The 26,131-nt window shown below is 38.2% G+C and overlaps 1 protein-coding gene across 1 annotated transcript in view; it reads left to right on the plus strand.

The window, feature by feature from the left end:
* The first annotated feature begins 333 nt into the window (after window positions 1-333).
* FCHO2 (FCH and mu domain containing endocytic adaptor 2) overlaps window positions 334-26,131 on the plus strand; it is a 129,054-nt gene continuing 103,256 nt past the window's right edge. The window contains exons 1-2 of the mRNA XM_065905781.1: window positions 334-480; window positions 19,595-19,686. Coding sequence (XP_065761853.1) covers window positions 448-480; window positions 19,595-19,686 — 125 coding nt within the window. The 5' untranslated portion in view covers window positions 334-447. The remainder of the gene's footprint in view (window positions 481-19,594; window positions 19,687-26,131) is intronic.

Genomic DNA, 26,131 nt, shown 5'->3' on the forward strand with positions numbered 1-26,131 from the left:
CTTCTGAGGAGGGAGAGAGAAGGCAGTCTGGCGGTGGGTTCCACTGTTTCTGGCCGGCCCTTCTCTTCGCCCCGTCCCTATGCCAGTACCCATCGCACAGCGAAGGGTGCGGGCAGTCTCCCGGGTGATGCTGCGGGACCGGGTTCTCCACCATTCCAAAAAGAATACTCATTCTCCGACGCGCCTTCGCTGGGAAGAGAGGAAGAGGACGAAAAGCCCGGGAATGAGGCCTAGGGCGCATGCGCCACCCAGCCTGGGCGTTTTGAAGGTTCGCCCCGCGGCGGCAGCCGCTAGGTGGCGCATGCGCCCTGGAGGGTGCGGGCAGGTCTCCGGGAGGAAGGCGGCGGCTGCAGCGAAAGGCGGGGGCGCCGTGGGGGCCGGGCCCGTGTTTACTGAGCGGCGGGAGGGCGCGGACGCGGAACCCGGCGCGGCGTCGGCAGCGGCACGATGGTCATGGCGCATTTCGTTGAGAATTTTTGGGTAAGAAAAGGATGTTGGACATGGTGTGGGTTTCGGAGGCCGAAAGTTTCTCCGCCTGACCTCGGCCTGCGTGCGCTTCGGGCGGTGGCGGCGGCTCTGCGGGCAGGGCCGGCGTCCTCAGACCGCCGCCTGCTGCGTCCCGCCTGGACGAAGCCCGTCGGGTGACGGGTCGTCGGCCGCGCCGACTCGCGGGCTCGCCGCCCCGGCGGGGGGCGGGGGCTGTCAGCGCGGCCCCTCAGCCCGCGGCGGGGACGCTGAGGGGCCGCCCGCCGCCCGCGCGGGGACAAAGCGCCGAATGGGGCGGGAGACGGGAGCCGGGCGCCGGGAGCCGGCCGCCCACCGCCGGCCCCGCCGGAGACTCCCGGCGCCGGACGCGCTCCGCAGTTCGGACGCGGACGACGGGCCCGCGGCGCGGCCACCCCAGCTGCGCGCTGCCGGCGAGTGCTGCCCGGAGCGGGCGGGGAGGCTCGCCTCCTTCCCGCCCCGCAGGCCCCCATCTTAGCCCTTCGGCCCCCCACCATTTCTCCACGAATTCCCGTGCGGACTTGGGCTGGATCAGCACTTCCTCTCGGCCTCGCAGCTCGACTCGTTGGTCTGCGCCCAGGACTTTGCCTCTGGGCCTGTTCACAAAGCGTACAAAAGTTGAATTTAGTGTAACTGGATTCCTTGGGCTTGAATGCACCCATACTTCCCCTTGTTCTCTGGGCTCCTTCGCCTTCCTCATTCTTTCCACACCTCTCCTCTAAATTCAGTATTGGTTTTAGGTGGTTCTCTGAGAATGACTTCCCAGTCTCCCTGTGGAGTGTTTTTCCGCAATTATTGTTTGTTGTTTTGGGGAGTAGAGTTCAGCCGTGTACAGGAAAGGAACATGTGTACTCAGGTGTCTCAGGAATCCCATTTTATGGCTTGACAGTTGCAAGAGGTACAATTCCATTTTAGTTAAGATGTAGAAATATTTAGAGTGGTATGCATTAAATGAATAAGGAGTGACTTAAATTCTTAATTTCTAGTTATTTCACCCACAGATTTGCTTAGTAATCAAATCAGTTTGTAGTTATTTGTCTTGAATGTTCCTTGTTTTCCACAAGCGACACAAATACTAGACGTCAGCTTTGTATTTTTTTTTAAAACAGCCTTATTGAGGTAGAGTTCACCCGCCATACAACTCATTTAACACTTTAAGGATTTTTCGTATACTCATAGAGCTGTGCAGACATCAACCATGCTTTATTGAGGTACAGTTCACCTGGCATACAACTCATTTAAATGAACAATTCAAGGTTTTTCGTATGTTCCTAGAGTTGTGCAGACGTCAACCACGTTTTTAGAACAATTTCTTCATCTAAGGAAGGATACCAGTGTTTATTAGCAGTCATCTTCCCTTACCCTGTAGATTTGTCTACTCTGGGCATAATCATATAAATGGGTTCATACACGTGGTCCTTTATGATTAACTTCTTTCATTAACATGTTTCCAGGGTTCACCCAGGCTGTAGCATTTAACAGTAGTTAATTCTAATTGATGGTCAAATAATGTACGTGTGTGTGTGTGTCGTATTGTATTTAGCCATTCATCAGTGGTAGAGATTTGTTTGGTTGTACTTTTTGGCTGTTATGAATAATGCTTCTGTGAACTTTTTTTTTTTTTCCTGTGAACATTTTTGTACAAGTTTTTATGTGGGCACATGTCTTCATTTCATTTGGGAGTCGAATTGCTGGGTCATATAGTAACTCTGTGTTGAATATTTTGAGGAACAGCCAAACATTTTCCAAAGTAGTTGCACCATTTTACAATCCCACTGACAATGTCTGAGGGTTCCAGTTTTTTCACACGCTGGACTACACTTGCTGTCTGTCTTCTATTGTAGTGGATGGGTGTGAAGTAATATCTCATTGTAGTTTTGGTTTGCAGATAACATGATTTTGTAAGTATCATCTCCCATTCTTTGGGTTATCTTTTTCACTCTCTTGATGGTGTCCTTTGAAGCACATAAGTTTTTAATTTTAATGAAGTTGAATTTTCCTAATTTTTCTGTTATGTTATGCTTTTGTTGTCATATCTAAGAAGTCTTTCCTAACCCAGGATCACAGAGGTTTACTTCTGTGTTATTTCTGTGGGTTTTATATGATGTTTTAGTTCTTACATTTAGGCCTATGATCCATTTGAAGTTAGTTTTTGTATACAGTGCTGGGAAGAGGTACACCTTTATTCTTTGCATGTGGGTTTAGTTGTTCCAGCATTATTTGTTTAAAAGGCTATTCTTTTTCCACTGGATAGTTTTGGCACTCTTGTCAAAAATGAGTTAACAATAGATATATGAGTTTTATTTCTGGATTTTCATTGGTATCTCTCTCTATCCTTATGTTAGTACCACACTGTTTTGATTACTGTAGCTTTCTAGTAAGTTTGAAATGTGGAAGTGCGAGTGTTCCAACTTCATTTTTCTTTTTCAACATTATTTTGGCTCTTTTGGGTCCCTTGATTTTCGATATAGTCTATTGATTTTAGACTTTAGGTTTTAAGTAGGCAATTTGTGAAACGTCTATAAGGATTGTTTAAAATTTGACATTCTTAGAGTGGTTGTTTTTTGTTGTTGTTTTTGGATGATTGTGTTTTTGAAGTTTGATAGCTGCACATTAACATTAAAAAGTTATGTTTTGTTTTCTGTCCATGATTTTGAACATAGCCTTTTGGGGGAGGTTTTTGGCTATTTTATGAATAATGTTTTATGAACCTTTTTGTGCAGATTTTTGTGTGCCCCTTGTTTTCCCTCTTAGTAGAGGTATGGAAATAAATTTGGATATTTGAAATCTAGAGAGAATCCCAAGTCTAGTTTCTGTTTTAGTGTATGTTTAGTGTTTGCTTTCACTTCCAATATTGTGTACATATTCTTAAAATAGACTGCATTTTATTTTACTTCCAAGCCTGGTTGTGACTGAATGTGCTAAATTGGCTCTTAAAAAGCTCCAAAGAATGATAAATGAACTGGAAAACCCTGAGGACTAAATAGCTTCTCAGAATTCTTAGCTATCTATTTTAGACAGCTTAAAAATTTGCATGCTTCTGAATCATTATAAAATAATTTCTTAAAATAGAGAATTTCTCTATTCAATTTCATGTTTCTCCACTAATGTTTAAAGTGGCACTGTCAAAACAAAATAAAATTTGTCAAAGTGAGGTAATGGGAATCTTTAAAGCTTTAGGTTTCTAACCAAACAGGCTATTAATTGTTTTTTTCCTTACATATAAAAAGACAGATCTTTTTGTTGTGGCGTTTTGTTAGAGGAAAATTTGAATCATTCAAACTCTCTTCAAGTTCATTTGAAAGCAACACATCCTGCCTTTTTCTTTATAGTTTTTTCTTAACTAAAACTATATGCTATGTTACAAATTCCTCTTTTTCATACTAACCTTTGAAGAGGAAAATATATACAAAACTTCCTACACAACAGGTGTTTTGTTGCTGATAAGTCAGTTTTTGCCACAGAGTATAGTGCTGCAAAGATAATCAAGTAGAAAATGTTTTTCTTTCTATTAAAATTAGATGGCAAAAATAATTTTGATAACATATCCACAGTTACCTTCAGTATATAAAAACAGTCTTTAGCCCTTCAAAAGATTATTTAACTTTTTAAAAATAAGTTACTGACAAATATTACAGTGAAGGAGTGTCTCCCAATGCTGCTTCTTTCTTAAAGAGTCCAGTACTAGTTTTTAGTACTCTTGAGATTATAGATGTCCACGTTACATTATAGTGATTAAAATGGTGATTTATATATTTTATAAAGCCCAAATAATTTTAATTCAGGTGTTAAAAGGTTTTTTATTTTTAAGAAGTAGATTTCATAGTAATAAGGGGAAAAAACAAGTGAGTACATATAACATGATTTAAATAGGCCTCATTTTACATCGTGATCCCAATCTATATAAGATATAAAGCATTCTCCCAAAGACACCAAGTATTTTTTAGCATACATTATGTTGTAATAAAATGACATTTTTACTTAGGTAACTTTTGTCGAAGATCTCCATTCAGCATATGAATGAATAACAATTATCTTAGGCGTTTTTGTTCTGAATCTTTTTCTCTTTTTTTGGCTGCACCAAGTATTAGTTGTGACACATGGGATCTTTACTTGTGGCAGGTGGACTCTAGTTCCCTGACCAGGGATCAAACCCCAGACTGCTGCACTGGAAACTCGAAGTCTTAGCCACTAGACCACCAGGGAAGTCCCTGTTTTGAAGTTTTTCTTCCTTTTGTTTTCTTTTCTTTTAGTGCTTAACTAGTTAAGAAGTCTCATGTCATTTATCTGTTGATTTCACTGGTATTGTCATGCTTTACTTTTAAATTCAGAGCACCTGGTTATACCTTTTTCTCTCAGTATCCTTGGGGAATTGTTTCTGGGACCAATACCAAAATCTACATAATGCCACAGTCCCCCGTGTAAAAGGCATATAATACTGTATATCCAAAATTTGATCTGTCATTACATGGATAAACTGGGAGGATTAAAATTTTTTTTAAAAAGTCTGGAGTTGCTATTAATAGGACTATGGAATGCAAACCATTATTATGTTTTTGCTTGGTTATTTAGTCTAAATTTAGTATCCTACATGAGAGACTAATGGTACCCCCTCACATACGTATATACACATTCTTTGGGGTTATTTATCCATATGAAAATTTTAAAATATACATCTTTAGAAAATTAGTTGAGGTGACCATAGAAACCCAGAATATAGACTGTTACTTGAAATTTACAAATATTGTAGTTGGATCTGATCCCATCAGATGATATACAAAAATTTTTAAAGGATGTACATTTGTATATTTGCATATATATGTTAATTAACATGTTTACATATGTAACATATTTATATATGTAACATACATATTTACAAACATATTTACATGTTTAAGTATTTAACAGGTACAAAAGGGAGTGTAGTATAAGATCTCCCTCCTTTTATCCACCCACCAAGATCTCGAAAAAGGCAATTCACTGTTACCAATTTTTTATGTAGCTTTCCAGAGGTAACCTATGTGTATACAAGCAAATAGCATATATGTTAAAATGTGTTATTATATGTTAGCCAGTTATCTATGCCCAAACTGTTTTCAACTGCAACAGGCTATGAAAACTCAAACTACAGGTTCATCTCACTTGGTTCAAGTAGACTTGTCAGGTAGATATTATGTAATTATATTATTTTAGATGGAACTGAATTTTGTCAGTCCCATAGGTTTTTTTCTGGGGAGGAGGTGGAGTGGAAGGGTGGTTTATTTTTTGTTTTTGCCTTGACTGTTGAAATTGAGAAATTGTTACTGATTTAGTGTCCTTTTACTAAATTTGCTAAGAAATATAGTCTGCATTTACTAAGAAATTGTTACTGATTTAGTTCAATTTAGGGGAAGGATTTTAGAGAATTGATACAGGGTGATAAAAATTTGCTGTCTGGGTTCTTTTCCAGCCCTACAGACTGAATCTTAATTGTTCTAATCCTTTCAGAACTACTTAAATTATTTAGACAAAGGCATGGGAGAACAGTATGCTTTGTGTCTTCCTGCAGTTTTGATTAGCATAAGCCCTTTGGAAATACATTGTTGTTGTTTAGTCGCTAAGTTGTGTGTCCAATTCTTTTGTGGCCCCATGGGCTGTAGCCCACCAGGCTCCTCTGTCCATGGATTTCCCAAGCAAGAATACCAGCAAGAATCCCAAGCAAGAATACCAGAGTGGGTTGCCGTTGCCTTCTCCAGGGGATCTTCCCAACCTGGGGATGGAACCCGCATCTACGCATCTCATCTCCTGCATTGGCAGGCGGATTCTTTACCACCGAGCCTCCAGGAAGCCCTTGGAAACACACACACACACACACACACACACACACACACACACACACCAGGAAGCCCTTGGAAACACACACACACACACACACACACACACACACACACACACACACACACACACACACACACACACACACACACACACACACACACACACACACACACACACACACACACACACCCCACCCCCACCTCCCGGGAGGAGGGCAAGTAATTTTTTGACTCATAGGGTATCTTCTCAGATTATCCATCCTGATTTATAATTGTGGAACAATTTAACAGAAGCACACTGGGAAGTCTTTCTAGAAATATAGTGGCAAGGAAAATTACGCAGGAAAGGGAATTAGGGCTTGTCTAAATTTATCTAGTGTGGAAAAATTAAAATATTTGAATTGGAAGAATTTTAGTAGAAATCTGGTCCATAGGGATAAGCAAAAATTGGTCAGATGTGAGGAAAAACAAAAGCCAGGCAGTAATGGAGACCTATAATTATAGTTGACCCTTGAGAAATATAAAGTTTAGGAGTGCTGACCTCTGCACAGTTGAAGATCAGAGTATAACTTATAGTTATTATGGTAGATGCTTCCTATCCATGGTTCTCTATAATGGGGCTCTACGTTCTTGGATTTAACAAGCCCCTGATCGTGTAGTAGTGCTGTAGTAGTTACTATTGAAGCATGTAAGTGATCCTGCACAGTTCAAACCTGTGTTGTTCTGGGCTCCTCTGTGTATCTACTGGTAAAGAGACTAGAGAACGTTGCTGCAGTGGCCAGAGGCAGAGAGGATTAAATTGGGAAGTGGTTAGTGAACTGTGTGATGAAGTTGAGGCACAGAATTCTATCATTTCCATCACACATGCTCCGTGATGAAATAGCAAGAGTGAAATGTATGGAAGATAGGACAAGCATGTTTGCTTGACTTGAGGGAAAAGATAGGAAGGTACAAGTAATGCAAATTAGTGGTTGCTGAGACCTTAGATAAGAAGTGTTAGTTATTAGTTGCTTAATAGCCAGTGACTGGCTCATATCATGAATTCCTTATTGCAAAATGCAGACTTAAATTGATGAATTTAGGGAAAACCACTAGGCCATTCAGGTATGATCTGAATCAAATCCCTTATGAGTATACAGTGCAAGTAACAAATAGATTCAAGAGATTAGATCTGATAGACAGAGTGCCTGAAGAACTGTGGACAGAGGTTTGTAACATTGTACAGAGTCAGTGATCAGAATCATCCCCAAGAAAAAGAAATGCAAAAAGGCAAAATGATTGTCTGAGGAGGCCTTACAAATAGCTGAGAAGGGAAGAGAAGCCAAAGGCAAAGAAGAAAAGGGAAAGATACGTCCATCTGAATGCAGAGTTCCAGAGAATAGCAAAGACAAATATAAAAGCCCTTTTAAATGAACTATGCTAGGAAATAGAGGAAAACAATAGAATGGGAAAGACTAAAGGTCCTTCAAGAAAATTAGAGATGCCAAGGGAAGATTTCATGCAAAGATAGGCACAGTAAAGGACAGAAAAGGTATGAACCTAACAAAAGCAGAAGACATTTGGAAGAGGTGGCAAGAATACACTGAATCTTAATGATCCACACAGATAACCACAATGGTGTGATCACTCACCTAGAGCCAGACATCCTGGAGTGTGAAGTCAAGTGGGCCTTAGGAAACATCACTACAAACAAAGCTAGTGAAGGTGATGAAATTACAGCTAAGCTATTTCAAATCCTAAAAGATGATGCTGTGAAAGTGCTGCACTCAATACTCCGGCAAATTTTGAAAACTCAGCAATGGCCACAGGACTGTAAAAGGTCAGTTTTCATTTCAGCCCCAAAGAAGGACAATGCCAAAGAATGTTCAGACTAATGCACAATTGCACTCATTTCACAGGCTAGCAAAGTAATGCTCAAAATCCTTTAAGCTAGGCTTCAGCAGTATGTTAACCGAGAACTTCCAGATGTTCAAGGTGGATTTAGAAAAGCCAGAGGAACCAGAGATCAAGTTGCCAACATCCCTTGGATCATAGAAAAAGCAAGAGAATTCCAAAAAAACATCTGCTTCTTTGACTACTCTTAAAGCCTTTGACTGTGTGGATCACACCGAACTGTGGAAAATTCTTGAAGAGATGGGAATACCAGTCCACCAGTACCTCTTGCAAAACTTACATGCAGGTCAAGAAGCAGTAGTTAGAACCGGACATGGAACAATAGACTGGTTCCAAATTGAGAAAGGATTACATCAAGGGTGTATATTGTCACCCTGCTTATTTAACTTATATGCAGAGGACATCACGCAAAATGATGGGCTGGATGAAGCACAAGCAGGAGTCAAGATTACTGGGAGAAGTGTCAGTAACCTCAGGTATGCAGATGACACCACCCTTATGGCAGAAAGCAAAAAGGAATAAAGAGCCTCTTGATGAAGGTGAAAGAGGAGAGTGAAAAAACTGGCTTAAAACTCAACATGCAAAAAACTAACATTGTGGCATCTGGTCCCATCACTTCATGGCAAATAGATGGGGAAACAATGGAAACCGTGAGAGACTTATTTTCCTGGGCTTCAAAATCACTGTGGATGGTGACTGCAGCCATGAAATTAAAAGACACTTGCTTCTTGGAAGAAAAGCTATGAGAAACCTAGACAGCATATTAAAAAGCAGACACATTACTTTGGCTACACATGCCCATACAGTCAAAGCTATGGTTTTTCCAGTAGTCATGTACAGATGTGAGAGCTGGACAATAAAAAAGACTGAGCACTGGAAAATTGATGCCTTTGAACTGTGGTATTGGAAAAGACTCTTGAGAGTCCCTTGGACTGCAAGGAGATCAAAGCAGTCAATCCTAAAGGTAATCAACCCTGAATATTTACTGGAAGGACTGATGCTGAAGCTCCAATACTTGGGCCCCCTGATACAAAGAGCTGACTCATTGGAAAAAGACCTTGATGCTGGGAAAGATTGAAGGCAGGAGGAAAAGGGGAGGACAGAGGATGAGATGGTTGGATGGCATCACCAACTCAATGGACATGAGTTTGAGCAAACTCAGGGAGATAGTAAAGGGTAGGGAAGGAAGCCTTGCGTGTTGCAGTATGGGGTTACAGGGTAGGACACGACTGAGTGACTGAATAACAACAGATAGTCAGTGAAGATGTTTTTCCTATTTTTGGTGTTTGTGTGTGTGTGTTTTCCTTTTTATTTATAGCTTATGTGATAGTTAAAGGATATAAGAAAGTAAAAATTACCTATAGCCTTTTGTTCCAAAATTTTCTTTTGGAAATATAAAATTCTTAGCGAATTCTACTGTATACTTCTGTATCTTGATATCTTCAAATGATACTAACATCAAAACATTTTTCTCGTGATTAAGTATTCTTTGAAAATATTTTCAGTATAGGTTTCATAGACTAGATAAGACGTAATTTTAAGCATTCCCCTTTTGGACATTTAGGTTACTTTCACTTTTTGTTTTTTCCATTTGTGAAAAATGAGGATTAGTGATTTAAATCACCAATTAATGTGAATGAAATGCCAGATTAAGAAGGTAGCCTTGTGTGTCTTTCCATGCATAGATTGAGAAGTTTTTGAAAAAGCTGCAATAGTTTTATTTTTCATTTGAAAGTAATGAAAACAAATTTATTTACAGAATACTATAGAAAATTTGAAATATAAAACAGTAGAGAATTAGCTCAAAACTATTTGCTTCTGCTGTTTTTGTTGTATCTATAAAATATTTTTTTATATGGCTTAAGGATTTAACTAACTGGAAGAGCTGAGTTGTAATTTAAAAGATATGGGAGGAGTATTTGAGGGGTGAGAAAATGGTTTTTTTTTTTTAAGTAATGAGATTTGTTTCTTTTAACCAGTTACCAGATGTGTTTGAGTAAGTACTGTTCTGACTGCTGAGCAGTACTCATTCTACATTTAATCACTGTTTTCTGCTCTAACAATATCTTGCCAAGAGCTCTACATTAATAGTTTTAGTGATCTTGTGTGAAAATTTAATACATAGAGGTTATCACTTGTGGTTGAAGTCCTGTTTACCTGTAGAAAAGCTGTGCGCATGTATTCTTTTTTCATAGTGGTTTTCAAGGCAAAAAAGAAATGGCCCTGGAGGGCCATCATTGCATATTTTTTGAATTCCTATCAAAAATATCTAGAAAATTCCTCACTAGAGGGGCCATTCTTCAAAGCAAAAAAAAAAAAAAAAGAAACACTTCAGAATTAGTTTAATGTTTCATCATGTTTTTCAGAGAAGGCAGAATAAAATCAGATGATAGCAAACACACATTAATGTTTCGTCTTGCTCTGGTGTGTCCTAGGTTACCTGTTCAGTGGCAGTAAGAGCTGGAGTAGGAGAATGTAGGGAGGTGGGAAATGGCGATCTTTGTTCATCTTTGAAGAGGTTCAGGGCTGAGAGGAAGCCCGGGCGTGACGCTGCTGTTCACGTGACCGGACCTCCTGACCCTTTTCTCCCAGAAAATTGTTTGATTAAAAAGGGAACCTAGGTAAAGCCAACTTTTCAATGAATAGCCTGACTATGTAGCATGTACTCTTAATCTTTTGCCTATTTTCTAGTTCTTTGACTTACCAAAAGTGAAGAATATCCAGGTTTTTAATTTTAGTCTTTAGTTTACAGTTGCCCTTAAGAGTTCTTTGAAGAAGTATCAGAGCCCAGTTAAAATCTATAGGATTTATGGTTTTGTGATTTTTCATTATTTCCATGGCTCTCTAAAACCCAGATATGTTGACAGTTCCATTTTCATTAAAATAGGAGTTTCATAGCATTATTAATAGAGTGTACAGTTTTTTTCAGGTGGAAATACTTTGTATTTTGATTGTATTTTATAGCTATTAAAATTTTTTTAAGTGTATACTTATAAGATCAGCTGGAAAAGTGAATGTTTTGAGTTGCCAAAATAGCTTTGATGACTTATTTAAACATTTTAACTTGAAATTTCAAGGATATCTCACTTGTAGACTATATATTGTATGCTTAGTCGCCCAGTCGTCTCCGACTGTTTGTGACCCTGTGGACTATAGCCCATCAGACTCCTCTGTCCATGGGTTTTCCAGGCAAGATTACTAGAGTGGGTTAACATTCCCTTCTCCAGGCGATCTTCTTGACCCAGGGATCAAACCCAGGTCTCCTGCATTCCATCCAGGTGTATTCTTTACTGTCTGAGCCACCTGGGAAGCCGCAAGACTCTATATTAGACCAGAAAAAAATCTGAACATTTTTAGTGACTTTGTGACCTTACTTATAACTTAGTTATCTTTTCAGCTAAATTTCACTTAAATTGATGATTTAGATGTAAAATAATATGCATATATGACCTCATTTTTATATTTAAAAGAAGCATGTTTTTGTATGCAAAGAAGGAATCTGGACTGATATACATCAGACTGTTAATTTCAGATATCTTACTTCAGTTAGCATCTTTAGGGGAAATGATAGGTACTAAGTTTATGTTCCTTTAAAGGATCTGTTAAAAAAAAAAAAGCAAGAGAGTTCCAGAAAAACATCTATTTCTGCTTTATTGACTATGCCAAAGCCTTTGACTGTGTGGATCACCCCAAACTGTGGAAAATTCTGAAAGAGATGGGAATACCAGACCACCTGATCTGCCTCTTGAGAAATCTGTATGCAGGTCAAGAAACAACATTTAGAAGTGGACATGGAACAACAGACTGGTTCCACATAGGAAAAGGAGTATGTCAAGGCTTTATATGTCACCATGCTTATTTAACCTCTATGCAGAGTACATCATGAGAAACGCTGGGCTGGAAGAAGCACAATCTGGAATCAAGATTGCCGGGAGAAATATCAATAACCTCAGATATGCAGATGACACCACCCTTATGGCAGAAAGTGAAGAACTAAAGAGCCTCTTGATGAAAGTGAAAGAAAAGAATGAAAAAGTTGGCTTAAAGTTCAACATTCAGAAAACTAAGATCATGGCATCCCAGTCCCATCACTTCATGGCAAATAGATGGGGAAACAGTGTCAGACTTTATTTTGGGGGGCTCCAAGATCACTGCAGATGGTGACTGCAGCCATGAAATTGAAAGACACTTACTCCTTGGAAGGAAAGTTATAACCAACCTAGACAGTGTATGAAAAAGCAGAGACATTACTTTGCCAACGAAAGTCCATCTAGTCAAAGCTATGGTTTTTCTAGTAGTCATGTATGGATGTGAGAATTGGACTATAAAGAAAGCTGAGTGCGAAAGAATTGATGCGTTTGAACTGTGGTGTTGGAGAAGACTCTTGAGAGTCCCTTGAACTGCAAGGAGATCCAACCAGTCCATCCTAAAGGAAATCAGTCCTGGGTGTTCATTGGAAGGACTGATGTTGAAGCAGAAACTCCAATACTTTGGCCACCTGATAAGAAGAACTGACTCATTTGAAAAGACTCTGATGCTGGGAAAGATTGAAGGTAGGAGGAGAAGGGGACGACAGAGGATGAGTGGTTGGATGGTATCACCGACTCAAAGGACATGAGTTTGAGTAAACTCCGGGAGTTGGTGATGGATAGGGGAGGCCTGGTGTGCTGCAGTCCATGGGGTCGCAAAGAGTCGGACATGACTGAGTGACTGAACTGAACTGAAAGGATCTGTATGATTCTGGACTTCCATTTTTAAAGGATGATGAAATTTTTTTCCACTTCATATTAGGACTTATTAAAAAGATTTTTATACCTGTTTGTATTGGATTATGACAAAATTTTATTTACCTTGGGCACATTCAGGGGGACTTTCTATGAAAATGTTACCTCTTTGCAGCGTGCATTGAGATTGGCAGAGAAAAGATCCTCTCTTAGTCTGAGCCTTCATTGTAATTGTCCTTCTTGGATCAGCAGTGGTGTTAGTAGCTGTTCTTGCCAGTTAATACTGAAAATTTCCCTGCTAGAATTGATTATCAATAATATTGATAAACTGTTACTTAGTTGGGCTTCCCTGATGGTTCAGGTCCTAAAGAATCCACCTGCAGTGTGGGAGACTGGGATTTGATTCCTGGATTGGGAAGATATGGAGAAGGGAATGGCTACCCACTCTAGAATTCTTGCCTGAAGAATTGCATGGACAGAGGAACCTGGCTGACTACAGTCGATGAGGTCGCAAAGAATCTGACACAACTGAGCTTCTTTCACTTCACTTCATTATTTAGTTTTTTTGACAACTTTATTGAAGTATATTTTGTGTACCATACAGTTTTTCATTTGAAATGTACAGTGTTTTGGTAGTGTTCACAGATATTTGCAAACCATCATCACAGTCAAATTTAAATTACCTTAAAAAGAAATCCTGTACCTTTTTATCAATCTCGTCTCATCCTCAGCCCACCTCCACAAACACAGTAATCTACTTTCTGTTTCTATAGATACCTCTCTTCTGGCCGTAAATAAAAGTGGAATCATACAGTATGTGGTCTTTTGTGACTGGCTTCTTTCTCTTAGCATAATGTTTTCAAGGTTCATCAATATTGTAGCATGTATCAGTATTCCATTTCTTTTGTGGCTGAATCATATTCCAGTGCATGGGTATATCACATTGGTTGTCCATTTGTTAGTTGATGAACTTTTGGGGTGTTTCCATCTATTGGTTATTATGAATAATGCTACTCTAAACATTACAAACATTATAAACATTTGCTATACATTAGTGTACTGATTTTTTTTTGTGTGGATATAGGTATTTTCTTACGTGTTGAGTAAACTAAAGAAAAAGACAGTGAGGAAAGGAGAGGGTGCAATGGATTGACAGGTAGCATGAAACAGATACATTGCCATATGTAAAATAGATAGCCAGAGGGAATTTGCTGTATGAGGGAGCTCAAACCCACGCCCTGTGACAGTCTAGAGCGGTGGGATGGACTGGGAGGGGGGAGGGAGGTTCAAGAGGGAGGGGACCTCTGACTGATTCATGTTGATAATGTGGTGGAAACCAACAAAATATTGTAAAGCAATTATCCTCCAATTATAAATAAATTGAAAAAAAAAACAATTGAAAATAAAGCTCATCACTGATGAGTAAATACCTTCTCTTAAAAACTTAGCTATTTGGATTTGAATTTCTCTTTGGTGTTCTAAAATTGATTGCAGTAGTGGTGCAGTAGTGGTGTTATAACTCTGTAAATATACTAACATTTTTTGCATTGTACACTTTAAAAATTTTGTATCGTGTGAATTATATCACAATAAAATTGTTACTAAAAAAGAATAAAACTGAGGAGAAGAAGAAAAAAAACTGGCTGTTGATAATCAAGATTTTATATCAACAGTTGTAACATACTTGGGAGAAAATTGCATTTTAAAACTGCTTATGATCATAGCTTTTAACTCTGCTGCTTCTGTATTAAAGACTTGTTTATTAGAAAGTTATCTATGCTCATTATTCCAGTTTCCAGAAATAATTTGCTGTTAATAGTTTAGATTCTCTTTGTATTCATATATGCAACCTTTTGGGCTTCCTGGGTGGCTCAGTGGTAAAGAATCTCCTGCCAGTGCAGGAGATCTGGGCTCAATCCATGGTTCAGGAAGATTCCCTGGAGGAGTAAATGGCAACTTGCTCCAGTATTCATGTCTGGGAAATCCAAGAACAGAGGAGTCTGGCAGGCTACAGTTCATAGGGTTGCAAAGAGTCACACACGATTTAGTGACTGACCATGCATGTGTGCAACCTGTTATTTTTTTCAATGAAAATAAAATTCTACATGTACTGTTTTACACCTTGCTTTTTTAAAAAAAGTTTTATTGGAGAATATTTTATATATCATAAAATCTACCCAATATATGTGTGCAATTCATTGATTTTTAGTAACTTTACTGAATGGTGCTGCTGCTGCTGCTAAGTTGCTTCAGTCGTGTCCGACTCTGTGCGACCCCATAGATGGCAGCCCACCAGGTTCCCCCGTCCCTGGGATTCTCCAGGCAAGAACACTGGAGTGGGTTGCCATTTCCTTCTCCAATGCAGAAAAGTGAAAAGTGAAAGTGAAGTCGCTCAGTCATGTCCGACTCTTCGCAACCCCATGGACTGCAGCCTACCAGGCCCCTTCGTCCATGGGACTTTCCAGGCAAGAGGGCTGGAGTGGGGTGCCATTGCCTTCTCCGTACTGAATGGTTCAGCCATTATCAATTTTAGAACATGTTTATCCTCCCAGTAATTAGATTATGCCCACTTAACATTTAATGTGCTTTTCTGCCCTCAACTCTGTAGATTTGCCTGTTCTGTAATTTTGTATAAATGGAATCATACAATATATAGTCTGTTGTGTCTGACTTTCACTTAGTAAAGTGTTTATGAGGTTAATCCATAAAGTCTTATGTGTCAGTGTTTGTTACTTTTTATTGCTAATTTGTATTCCATTGTGTGAATCTACCTCATTTTGTCTCTCCATTCATCAATTTGAGACATTTAGGTTATTCCCAACATTAGATTATTTTTGGCTTTTATGAATAATTGCATCATGCTTTTTTTTTTCTCGCTGATAATATGTATATCTGGGCAGATATCAGAGATTAATACTTAAAATTCGACTGCAAGATTTTAATACAGTTAAAAAGCACTATATTTCATTGTAGGAGATGCTATCATTTGTTTAACCAGTAATGTTAATGGATGTTTTTGAGTTCTGTTTTTCCACAATTATAAGCAGTACTGCAGTGAATATTTTTCCACGTTTATCTTTGTATGTGTGTTTTTCCGGTATAGATTTCCAACTGTGGAATTGCTGGACAAAGGGCATGAAAATTTACAGTTTTAGTGAAATACTGAAGACCAGAAAACACCTTTAGTTATAATTCTACTTGATAGTAAAACTGTTGTCTATTTGCTTGTACATTTATGTATTTGTAGTTAGCTAAGAAAAAGCAAGTTCTGCTTGCTTGAATTAACAGAATATGTTAAGATAAATTTTTTTGTGTGTCGAGAAAAACTTATTACCAAAGGGAAACGGTGCTGGATGGGGATAAATTAGGAGTTTGGGATTAACCTGTACATACTACTACCTATAAAATAATCAACAAGAACCTACTGTATAGCACGGGGAACTATATTCAGTATTCTATAATAACCTATATGGGAAAATAATCTGAAAAAGAATGTGTATGTGTGACTGAATTACTTTGCTATACACCTGAAACTAACACAACATTGTAAATCAATTAGACCCCAATATAGAAGAAAAAGGATATGATAGGAACATATCCACTTCAAGGTCTAAGATGATAAAATGGATATGTAATTCAGAAATATTTCCTGTTATTTTACTTGTCTTTGAATTAGAATAAAAACACTGGCAGCTATTAAAAGATTAATTAGAACCTGCATGGAGGTACTTGCAGTGTTAAGAAAACTGGTTAATCTCAAATGGTGACAGAATTGAGTTAGGATTGCTAGTTTCTTTTTTTTTTTTTTTTTTTTTGGATTGCTAGTTTCAAGAGTAGTCTTTCCCCATCTCCCCAGAATTTCCAATTTTTTTTCGGGTGCAGATACTGAAGCCAAATGTGTCTAGACCTGAGCTCTAGTGCTCTGTCTCCTGTATGTCTCACCTGTGTACAGAGGTGTGTGTACTTAATACACTGTCATCTCTTGTCAAAAGCCATAAAGTAAGTTTTGATAAGGTAATAATAGGCTTGGGTTCTTTGTTGGTACTTACCTTTGAACATTTTTCTTAAAGATACATATATATTTGTGTGTGTATGTGTGTGGAAAGAGAGCCATTTGCAGTATTAAAATTTTTGCTTAGTTTTGCCAAAGAAAAGTTAATGACCCAGTAAATATTTGTGTTAACAGGTTTGTGAAATTAAGAAAACTGCCTAGAATTGGGCGTTTTTACATTTTTTAGAGCATCAAATGAATGAGTGGGCTTCCCAGGTGGCTCAGTGGGTAAAGAACCTGCCTGCAATGCAAAGGACACCAGAGATATGGGTTTGATTCCTGGGTTGGGAAGATCCCCTGAAAGAGAGCAAGGCAACCCACTCCAGTATTCTTGCCTGGAGTCCTGTGGACAGAGGAGCCTGGCGGTCTGTAGTCCATAGGTTGCAAAGAGTTGGACACGACTGAACACAGCATAGCACCAGCTTATTTCTAATTTGAATATGCATAATGAATATGCATAACACACATTGGGAACCTGACTTAGAATTATGTGCCAGTGACAACTGGTAGTTGTCAGGGAAGAATTTTGGGGACAGAGAGCTCCAGACTATGGATTTTATGATTTTAGATTTCAGATTGGTTTTTCTTCAGGGTTCATGACTGTATTATGGGAGTTGGTGGATAGTTTAATTGTTTGTAGTTTCTGCAGTATATTCAAGTAATGGAATAAATCCTTTGGAGATTTCAGGTCCTTGATTATTTTGTCTTTAATTTTATTTACTAATCTTTATGTTGTTATTTTTGTTTGCTATAGACTAGAGATAATGGTTACCTCAGAGAATATTATTTTGGCTGGAATAAATCTGCATGAAAAATCCATAGAAAGTAAAGAACTAAAGTTAGATCATACTTTATTTGAAACATGAAAAATTATAGAAACAAAAATGGATGTGTTTAGATTTATAGGAGACTGTAGTTTTATATCCTTGATAAAATGGAAACGGATGTTCAAAATGCTAGGGCTATATTTGTATTATTTCATTACATATATTTTAATTTTTTATATGTGTCACAGTCTGGTTACTTGCTCTACTGGTTGACAGGTTTATTAGGAATCACTTCAACATGGCCGGAAGTTTCTATAATATGTTTCCTGTTTTTGGTCAACTGTGGAAAACTAAGTCTCAGATTGCATAACACTTGCTTTTGGCATTGCTTTCTATTCCCAACAGATATGTTCAGTTCTTCTTATTATCACTAAAGAAAAACTAAAGCTGCTGATTGTAAAAAGAGTTGTTGAACTTAGTTTATATTCTTTCATTTCACCCATAAAATTTCTGTTTCTAATGTTTTGTTTGTTATTACTTGCTAATTTAACTTTGTATTGGATTAAATGGCTTTAAGATTTTCTAGGGTTGTATAGTAGTCTGGTTCTGTTAATTTTCCATTAGTTGAGGTCATTGGGTTGCAAAGAGTCGGACACAACTGAGCGACTAACACATAGCCAATAGTCTGTTACTGCTCTTCTATTAAAATTTTACCTTCTTTCTCATATCTCAAGTTAAGTTTACTGAAAGACTTACATTAGCAATTATAAAGTGTTTTGTGGTGTTTAGTGCTTATGTGATTAGTAAATGCTATTTTGACTCAAAAATCAGGATTTAGTTATTTCAAGTATAGACTCTTGAGTTAAATAATCAGGAATCCCTCAATATAGGTTAAAGGGATTGACATGGGATTTGGTAATGGTCCATGTTTATCTTTCCTAAATTCAGTTCAGTTCAGTTCTGTCACTCAGTTGTGTCCAACTCTTTTCAACCCCATGCACTACAGCACGCCAGGCTTCCCTGTCCATCACCAACTCCCAGAGCTTGCTCAAACTCATGCCCATTGAGTCGGTGATGCCATCCAACCATCTCATCCTCTGTCATCCCCTTCTCCTCCTGCCTTCAGTCTTTCCCAGCGTCTGGGTCTTTTCTAATGAGTCAGCATCAGGTGGCGAAAGTATTGGAGCTTCAGCTTCATCATCAGTCCTTTCAATGAATATTCAGGATTGATTTCCTTTAGGATTGACTGGTTTGAGTTCAAGGGACTCTAAAGAGTCTTCTCCAACGCCACAATTCAAAAGCATCAGTTCTTCAGTACTCAGGTTTTTTTATGGTCCAACTCTCACATCCATACACAACTACTGGAAAAACCATTGCTTTGACTGTGTGGACCTCTGTCAGTAAAGTACTGTCTCTGCTTTTTAATATGCTGTCTAGGTTAGTCATAGCTTTTCTTCCAAGGAGCAAGCATCTTTTAATTTCATGGCTGCAGTCACCATCTGCAGTGATTTTGGACCCCAAGAAAATAAAGTCCTAAATTACACTGTGTTTATTTTTTTAAAATTTCAAATGTGTTTCATTAATATATCCTTAATAGTGATTATATCTATAATAGTGATTATAGAGTGTGTATATGTGTGTTGTGAATATATCTTGTATATAACATATTGTACACTTTATCAAAGCCTATAGCATTCCTTTGATACAGTTTAAAATTATACAGTGGGGAGCAATGCTTAACTTAAGGAAAACAGCTCATTTGAACATTGGAATTGCATGTTATACTTAAGTTGTTTTGATCCCTTCTTTTGTTAAACTAAAAATCTTTTTAAATTTTAGGGGGAAAAAAATAGTGGCTTTGATGTCCTTTACCATAATATGAAACATGGACAGATATCGACAAAAGAACTAGCAGATTTTGTAAGAGAAAGGTATGTATTTTTTAATAATTCATTATCGAGAAACATTTCAGAATATGAATAATTGAGAAAAATTTTAGTTGGATTTGAATAAAAGTAATCAATTACTCTTAAAAAAGTATACTCTAGTTATACTTTGAAGTCATGGTTCTCTGTCATCTATCCACTGCAGGCTATACTTAGCTCTCAGTGGCATTGATCTGGTTTGCGGATCACTGCTTGAGAATATTATCTATATATTTTTAATTGAATATGCTAGCAAGGTGATAAAACTGAGGAATTTTGTAGGGTAAGAATTACTGTTTCTTTAAGTATGTCATTAAACATACTAAAATAACTTGAAAAGATTTAAGTTTTCTGAATTTGTCATTTAGCTATATAGTTTTATGACTTTTATTTTTAAAAATCCTTAATTATATGTTTTTAAATCATGCAAATTTACAAAACATAGTTTTCTTTAATACTCTTAGAATAAAATAGTCAATTAAAAACTATCAGTATAAGCATAATTTAATTTGATTAAGGCTATTTTGTGGCTGGTCCCACTTGGTAATTTTTATGTGAACACATTTAAAATGTTTTCCTTGCTAATATAGGGATATGTTGCCTTTAGATACAATACACCATTCATTTATTCTTTCCATGTATATCCCACATCTGCTGTGTGCCAGGCATTTGTGTGGATTTGGGGAATGTGGTGATAAGGATTCAGCTTCTACCTTCTTGGAATTTATCAACTGGTCGGAATTGGGGAACTAAGTATTTAACATTAGACAAATCCTCTTTGACTTCCACCTTTCTGCTGCAGTTGAAAGGGGGACCATAAGCCCTAAGTGCTGTGGATAAAGCTGTCCCTTACTGATACACTTTCCATCACTGAAAAGAGTAAAAGGCGAGACTGTGGAACTCTGCATCTCCTGGCCCGCCCTCCGGCCTCCTTCTCGACCAACACTTACATCACTACTATAATTATCTACCTTGAGACCAATAGGGCAGTTGTAATTATGCCTTTTAGTCTGGTTTATGTCAGTTACTATAAGAAGTCCAGGACTCGTGGGTCATCCTCCTTTGTTCAGAATCTGACCCGTGAATGTTTCTGTGGGCATTGAGAAAACACGTCCTTCCCCTTGACCACTGCTACTTTATTTTTCTCCATAGCACTTAACAGGCACCTGATATGAGTGATGTTTTACTTATTTAGTCTGTCTTTCCCCACTAGAATATAAATCCCACAAGAACAGGGTTTTTTTTTTCTTTTTTGCTTATTCATCATCTTGCACTTAGGATAGAGCTTGGCCCTTGGTAGGCCCTCAGGAAACATTTTTTGATAGAATGAATTTCTAACAGCACTGTCCTGATGCAAGCTGTCATTATTGTTGCCTGGACTGTAGCAGTAGTGCCTAACTGTCCTCTATCTATTAGGAGAATTGTCCTATTTTCCTGCAATTTATTCTCTGTACTGCAATTGGAGGTTTCTTTTTCAAAGTACAGTTTGAAAGTTCAAAGTGAACTCTTTCAAAATTCAGTTTGTTACTTCTGTTGAAACAACTTCAGAGGCTTCTGATTGCTCTTAAGAGGCCTACATGGTATGACCCCAAATTGCCTTTCAAACTTTAGCTCACCCCAGACTTACGTTTATTTAAACCCCTTTTTCCTCTCTAGAAACATTGGCTATTTTATTGACAGGCTTTTATCAGTTGAAGTTTTCTACATGCTTAGTCTTTATTTGTACGTACTGACCTTAGAGGTCAACAATGTATTAATACTCACCTTTCCAGGGATTCCTTTCCTAATCTCTTTGACTAGGTCAAAATCACCTTTTATAATCTCTCTCAAGATCATATATCTGTTTGTAGTTTTTATAAAATGTTGTAATTTCTTATTTTTGTTATTTGTTTCTATGTTCTTCTATAAGGGAAACAGTATACAATATTCTGTTGTATCCCAGTGCCTAACATAGAGCCTGAAGCAGTTGGATACTCATATTTCTTAAAGGAGTGAATGAGAAAGAAAAGAAGAAAAGATATACACACAAACATATGCTATGCACTAAGAATTTGCGTGTGAGCGTGTGTATGTATGCTCAGTCACTTCAGTCATGTCCGAATCTTTGCGACCCTATGTACTAATAGGGTCTTTGTGAGCCTGCCAGGTTCCTCTGTCCATGGGGTTCTCCCAGCAAGAATACTGGAGTGTGTTACTATGCCCTCCTCCAGAGATCTTCCCGGCCCAGGGATTGAACCTGCCTTTCTTACATCTCCTGCACTGGCAGGTGAGTTGTTTACCTCTAGTGCCACCTGGGAAGCCCAAGGATTTGCATACACTGTCTCATTTAACTGTTGAAACTCTAAGTCTCATTTTATAGATAAAACAGCTGGAGCCCAGAAAGGTTAAGTAACTTCTTAAGCTAATCGTTCAGACTTTCTTTCTCTCATACCCTGGTAATTCTTTCCTCCCCTCTTGCATGCTTCCTTCCTTTCTCCCTTGCTCCTTTCTTTCTTCCCTCTCTCCCTCCTCCCTACTTGTGGCTTTATTGAGGTATAATTGACGTACAATATATTGCATATATTTAAAGCGTAGAGTTCAATACATTTTGGCATATACATACACTCATGACCATCACCACAATCAAGATAGTGAACATATTTATCTTTCCTTGGTAATTCCTTCCTTCTCCCCCACCACCCATCCATAAGCTAATACTAGTTTGCTTTTGATACTTAGATTAATTTGCATTTTCTAGTATTTCATCTAAATGGAATCTTGCAAGATATACTTAGCTGTCCAGTGCTTTCACTCAGTATAATTATTTTGAGGTTGGTCCATGTTGTTGCATGTGTCACTAATTTATTCTTTGCTATTGAGTAGTGTTCCATTTCAGAGAAGGCAATGGCAACCCACTACAGTACTCTTGCCTGGAAAATCCCATGGATGGAGGAGACTGGTAGGCTGTAGTCCATGGGGTTGCGAAGAGTCAGACATGACTGAGCGACTTCACTTTCACTTTTCACTTTCATGCATTGGAGAAGGAAATGGCAACCCACTCCAGTGTTCTTGCCTGGAGAATCCCAGGGCCGGGGGAGCCTGGTAGGCTGCCGTCTGTGGGGTCGCACAGAGCTGGACACGACTGAAGCAACTTAGCAGCAGCAGCAGGAGCAGTGTTCCATTTACGGATATATGGTAATTTTATCTGTCAGAGGAAGTAAGTTATACCTATTTTTTGAACTTCGAATTAATTCTGTAGTAGGTATTTTTTCTGACTTCTGTTATTCAGCACTGTTGTGAGATTCATTTGTGTTGAATTTATTTATAATGCTGTTTAATATCAAATTATGTAAATATACTGAATGTATTTATCTATTACTATTGACAGACATTTAGGATGTTTCCAGGTTTTTGCTGTTACAAGTAATACTGCTTGAATATTCTTGCACATGGGTCTCAGTGTACACATATTTATATTAGTTAATTACCCTAGAGTAGAATTGGAACAGAATTCCATGGACAGAGGAGCCTGGTGGGCTACACTCCATGGGGTCACAAAGAGTAGTACTACATACAGGCCAATATCACTGATGAACATAGATGCAAAAATCCTTAACAAAATTCTAGCAAACAGAATCCAACAACATATTAAAAAGATCATACATCATGACCAAGTGGGCTTTACCCCAGGAATGCAAGGATTCTTTAACATCCAAAAATCAATCAATGTAATACACCACATTAACAAATTGAAAGATAAAAACCATATGATTATCTCAATAGATGCAGAAAAAGCCTTTGACAAAATTCAGCATCCATTTATGATAAAAACTCTCCAGAAAGTAGGCATAGAAGGAACATACCTCAACATAATAAAAGCTATATATGACAAACCCACAGCAAACATTATCCTCAGTGTTGAAAAATTGAAAGCGTTTCCCTTAAAGTCAGGAACAAGACAAGGGTGCCCACTCTCACCACTGCTATTCAACGTAGTTTTGGAAGTTTTGGCCACAGCAATCAGAGCAGAAAAAGAAATAAAAGGAATTCAGATAGGAAAATAAGAAGTAAAAGTCTCACTGTTTGCAAACGACATGATCCTCTACATAGAAAACCCTAAAGACTCTACCAGAAAATTACTAGAGCTAATCAATGAATACAGTAATGTTGCAGGATATAAAATTAACACACAGAAATCCCTTGCATTCCTATACACTAACAGTGAGAAAACAAAGAGAAATTAAGGAAACAATACCATTCACCATTCAACAAAAAGAATAAAATACTTAGGAGTATATCTACCTAAAGAAAAGAAAGACCTATATATAGAAAACTATAAAACACTGATGAAAGAAATCAAAGAGGACACAAATGGAGTAATATACTGTGTTCATGGATTGGAAGAATCAATGTTGTGAAAATGACTATACTACCAAAAGCAATCTGGAGATTCAGTGCAATCCCTATCAAGCTACCAACGGTATTCTTCACAGAACTAGAACAAATAATTTCACAATTTGTATGGAAATACAGAAAACCTCGAACAGCCAAAGCAATCTTGAGAAAGAAGAATGGAACTGGAGGAATCAACCTGCCTGACTTCAGGCTCTACTACAAAGCCACAGTCATCAAGACAGTATGGTACTGGCACAAAGACAGAAATATAGATCAATGGAACAGAATAGAAAGCCCAGAGATAAATCCATGCACCTATGGACACCTTATCTTTGACAAAGGAGGCAAGGATATACAATGGAAAAAAGACAGCCTCTTTAACAAGTGGTGCTGGGAAAACTGGTCAACCACTTGTAAAAGAATGAAACTAGAACACTTTCAAACACCACACACAAAAATAAACTCAAAACGGATTAAAGATCTAAATGTAAGACCAGAAACTATAAAACTCCTAGAGGAGAACATAGGGAAAACACTCTCCAACATAAATCACAGCAGGATCCTCTATGACCCACCTCCCAGAATATTGGAAATAAAAGCAAAAATAAACAAATGGGACCTAATTAAACTTAAAAGGTTTTGCACAACAAAAGAAACTATAAGCAAGGTGAAAAGACAACCACTACAATATTGTAAAGTAATTAGCCTTCAACTAATAAAAATAAATGGGGGAAAAAAAAACAGCCCTCTGAATGGGAGAAAATAATAGCAAACGAAGAAACAGACAAAGGATTAATCTCAAAAATATACAAGCAACTCCTGAAGCTCAATTCCAGAAAAATAAATGACCCAATCAAAAAATGGGCCAAAGAACTAAACAGACATTTCTCCAAAGAAGACATACAGATGGCTAAGAAACACATGAAAAGATGCTCAACATCACTCATTATCAGAGACATGCAAATCAGAACCACAGTGAGGTACCATTACACGCCAGTCAGGATGGCTGCTATCCAAAAGTCTACAAGCAATAAATGCTGGAGAGGGTGTGGAGAAAAGGGAACTCCCTTACACTGTTGGTGGGAATGCAAACTAGTACAGCCACTATGGAGAACAGTGTGGAGATTCCTTAAAACAACTGGAACTAGAAGTGCCATATGACCCAGCAATCCCACTCCTGGGCATACACACTGAGGAAACCAGATCTGAAAGAGACACATGCACCCCAGTGTTCATCGCAGCACTGTTTATAATAGCCAGGACATGGAAGCAACCTAGATGCCCATCAGCAGACGAATGGATAAGGAAGCTGTGGTACATAAACAATGCAATATTACTCAGCCATTAAAAAGAATCCATTTGAATCAGTTCTAATGAGGTGGATGAAACTGGAGCCGATTATACAGAGTGAAGTAAGCCAGAAAGATAAAGACCAGTACAGTATACTAACGCATATATATGGAATTTAGAAAGATGGTAACGATAACCCTATATGCAAAACAGAAAAAGAGACACAGATGTACAGAACAGACTTTTGAACTCTGTGGGAGAAGGCGAGGGTGGGATGTTCTGAGAGAATAGCATTGAAACAAGTATACTATCAAGGGTGAAACAGATCAGCAGCCCAGGTTGGATGCATGAGACAAGTGCTCAGGGCTGGTGCACTGGGAAGACCCAGAGGGATGGGATGGGGAGGCAGGTGGGAGGAGGGATCGGGATGGGGAACACATGTAAATCCATGGCTGATTCATGTCAATGTGTGGCAAAAACCACTACAATATTGTAAAGTAATTAGCCTCCAACTAATAAAAATAAATGAGGGGCAAAAAAAGAAAAAAAAAAAAGAGTAGGACCTGACTGAGCGACTAATGCTTTCAATTTCACTTTCATTTACCCTGGAGTAGAATTGCAAAGTCCTAAGAGTATGTGTATGTTCAACTCTAGTAGATAATGTCAAAGAATTTTCCAAGGTGGTTGTACCAGCTTGCAGCAGCAGCAGCATTGTTGGAGAGTTCCACTGCTCCATGTCCTCAGCAGCGCTTGGTTTTATCTATCCTTTTATTTGAGTCACACTGAT

Source organism: Muntiacus reevesi, chromosome 14, assembly GCF_963930625.1.
Source record: "Muntiacus reevesi chromosome 14, mMunRee1.1, whole genome shotgun sequence".
Lineage (NCBI taxonomy): Eukaryota > Metazoa > Chordata > Mammalia > Artiodactyla > Cervidae > Muntiacus > Muntiacus reevesi.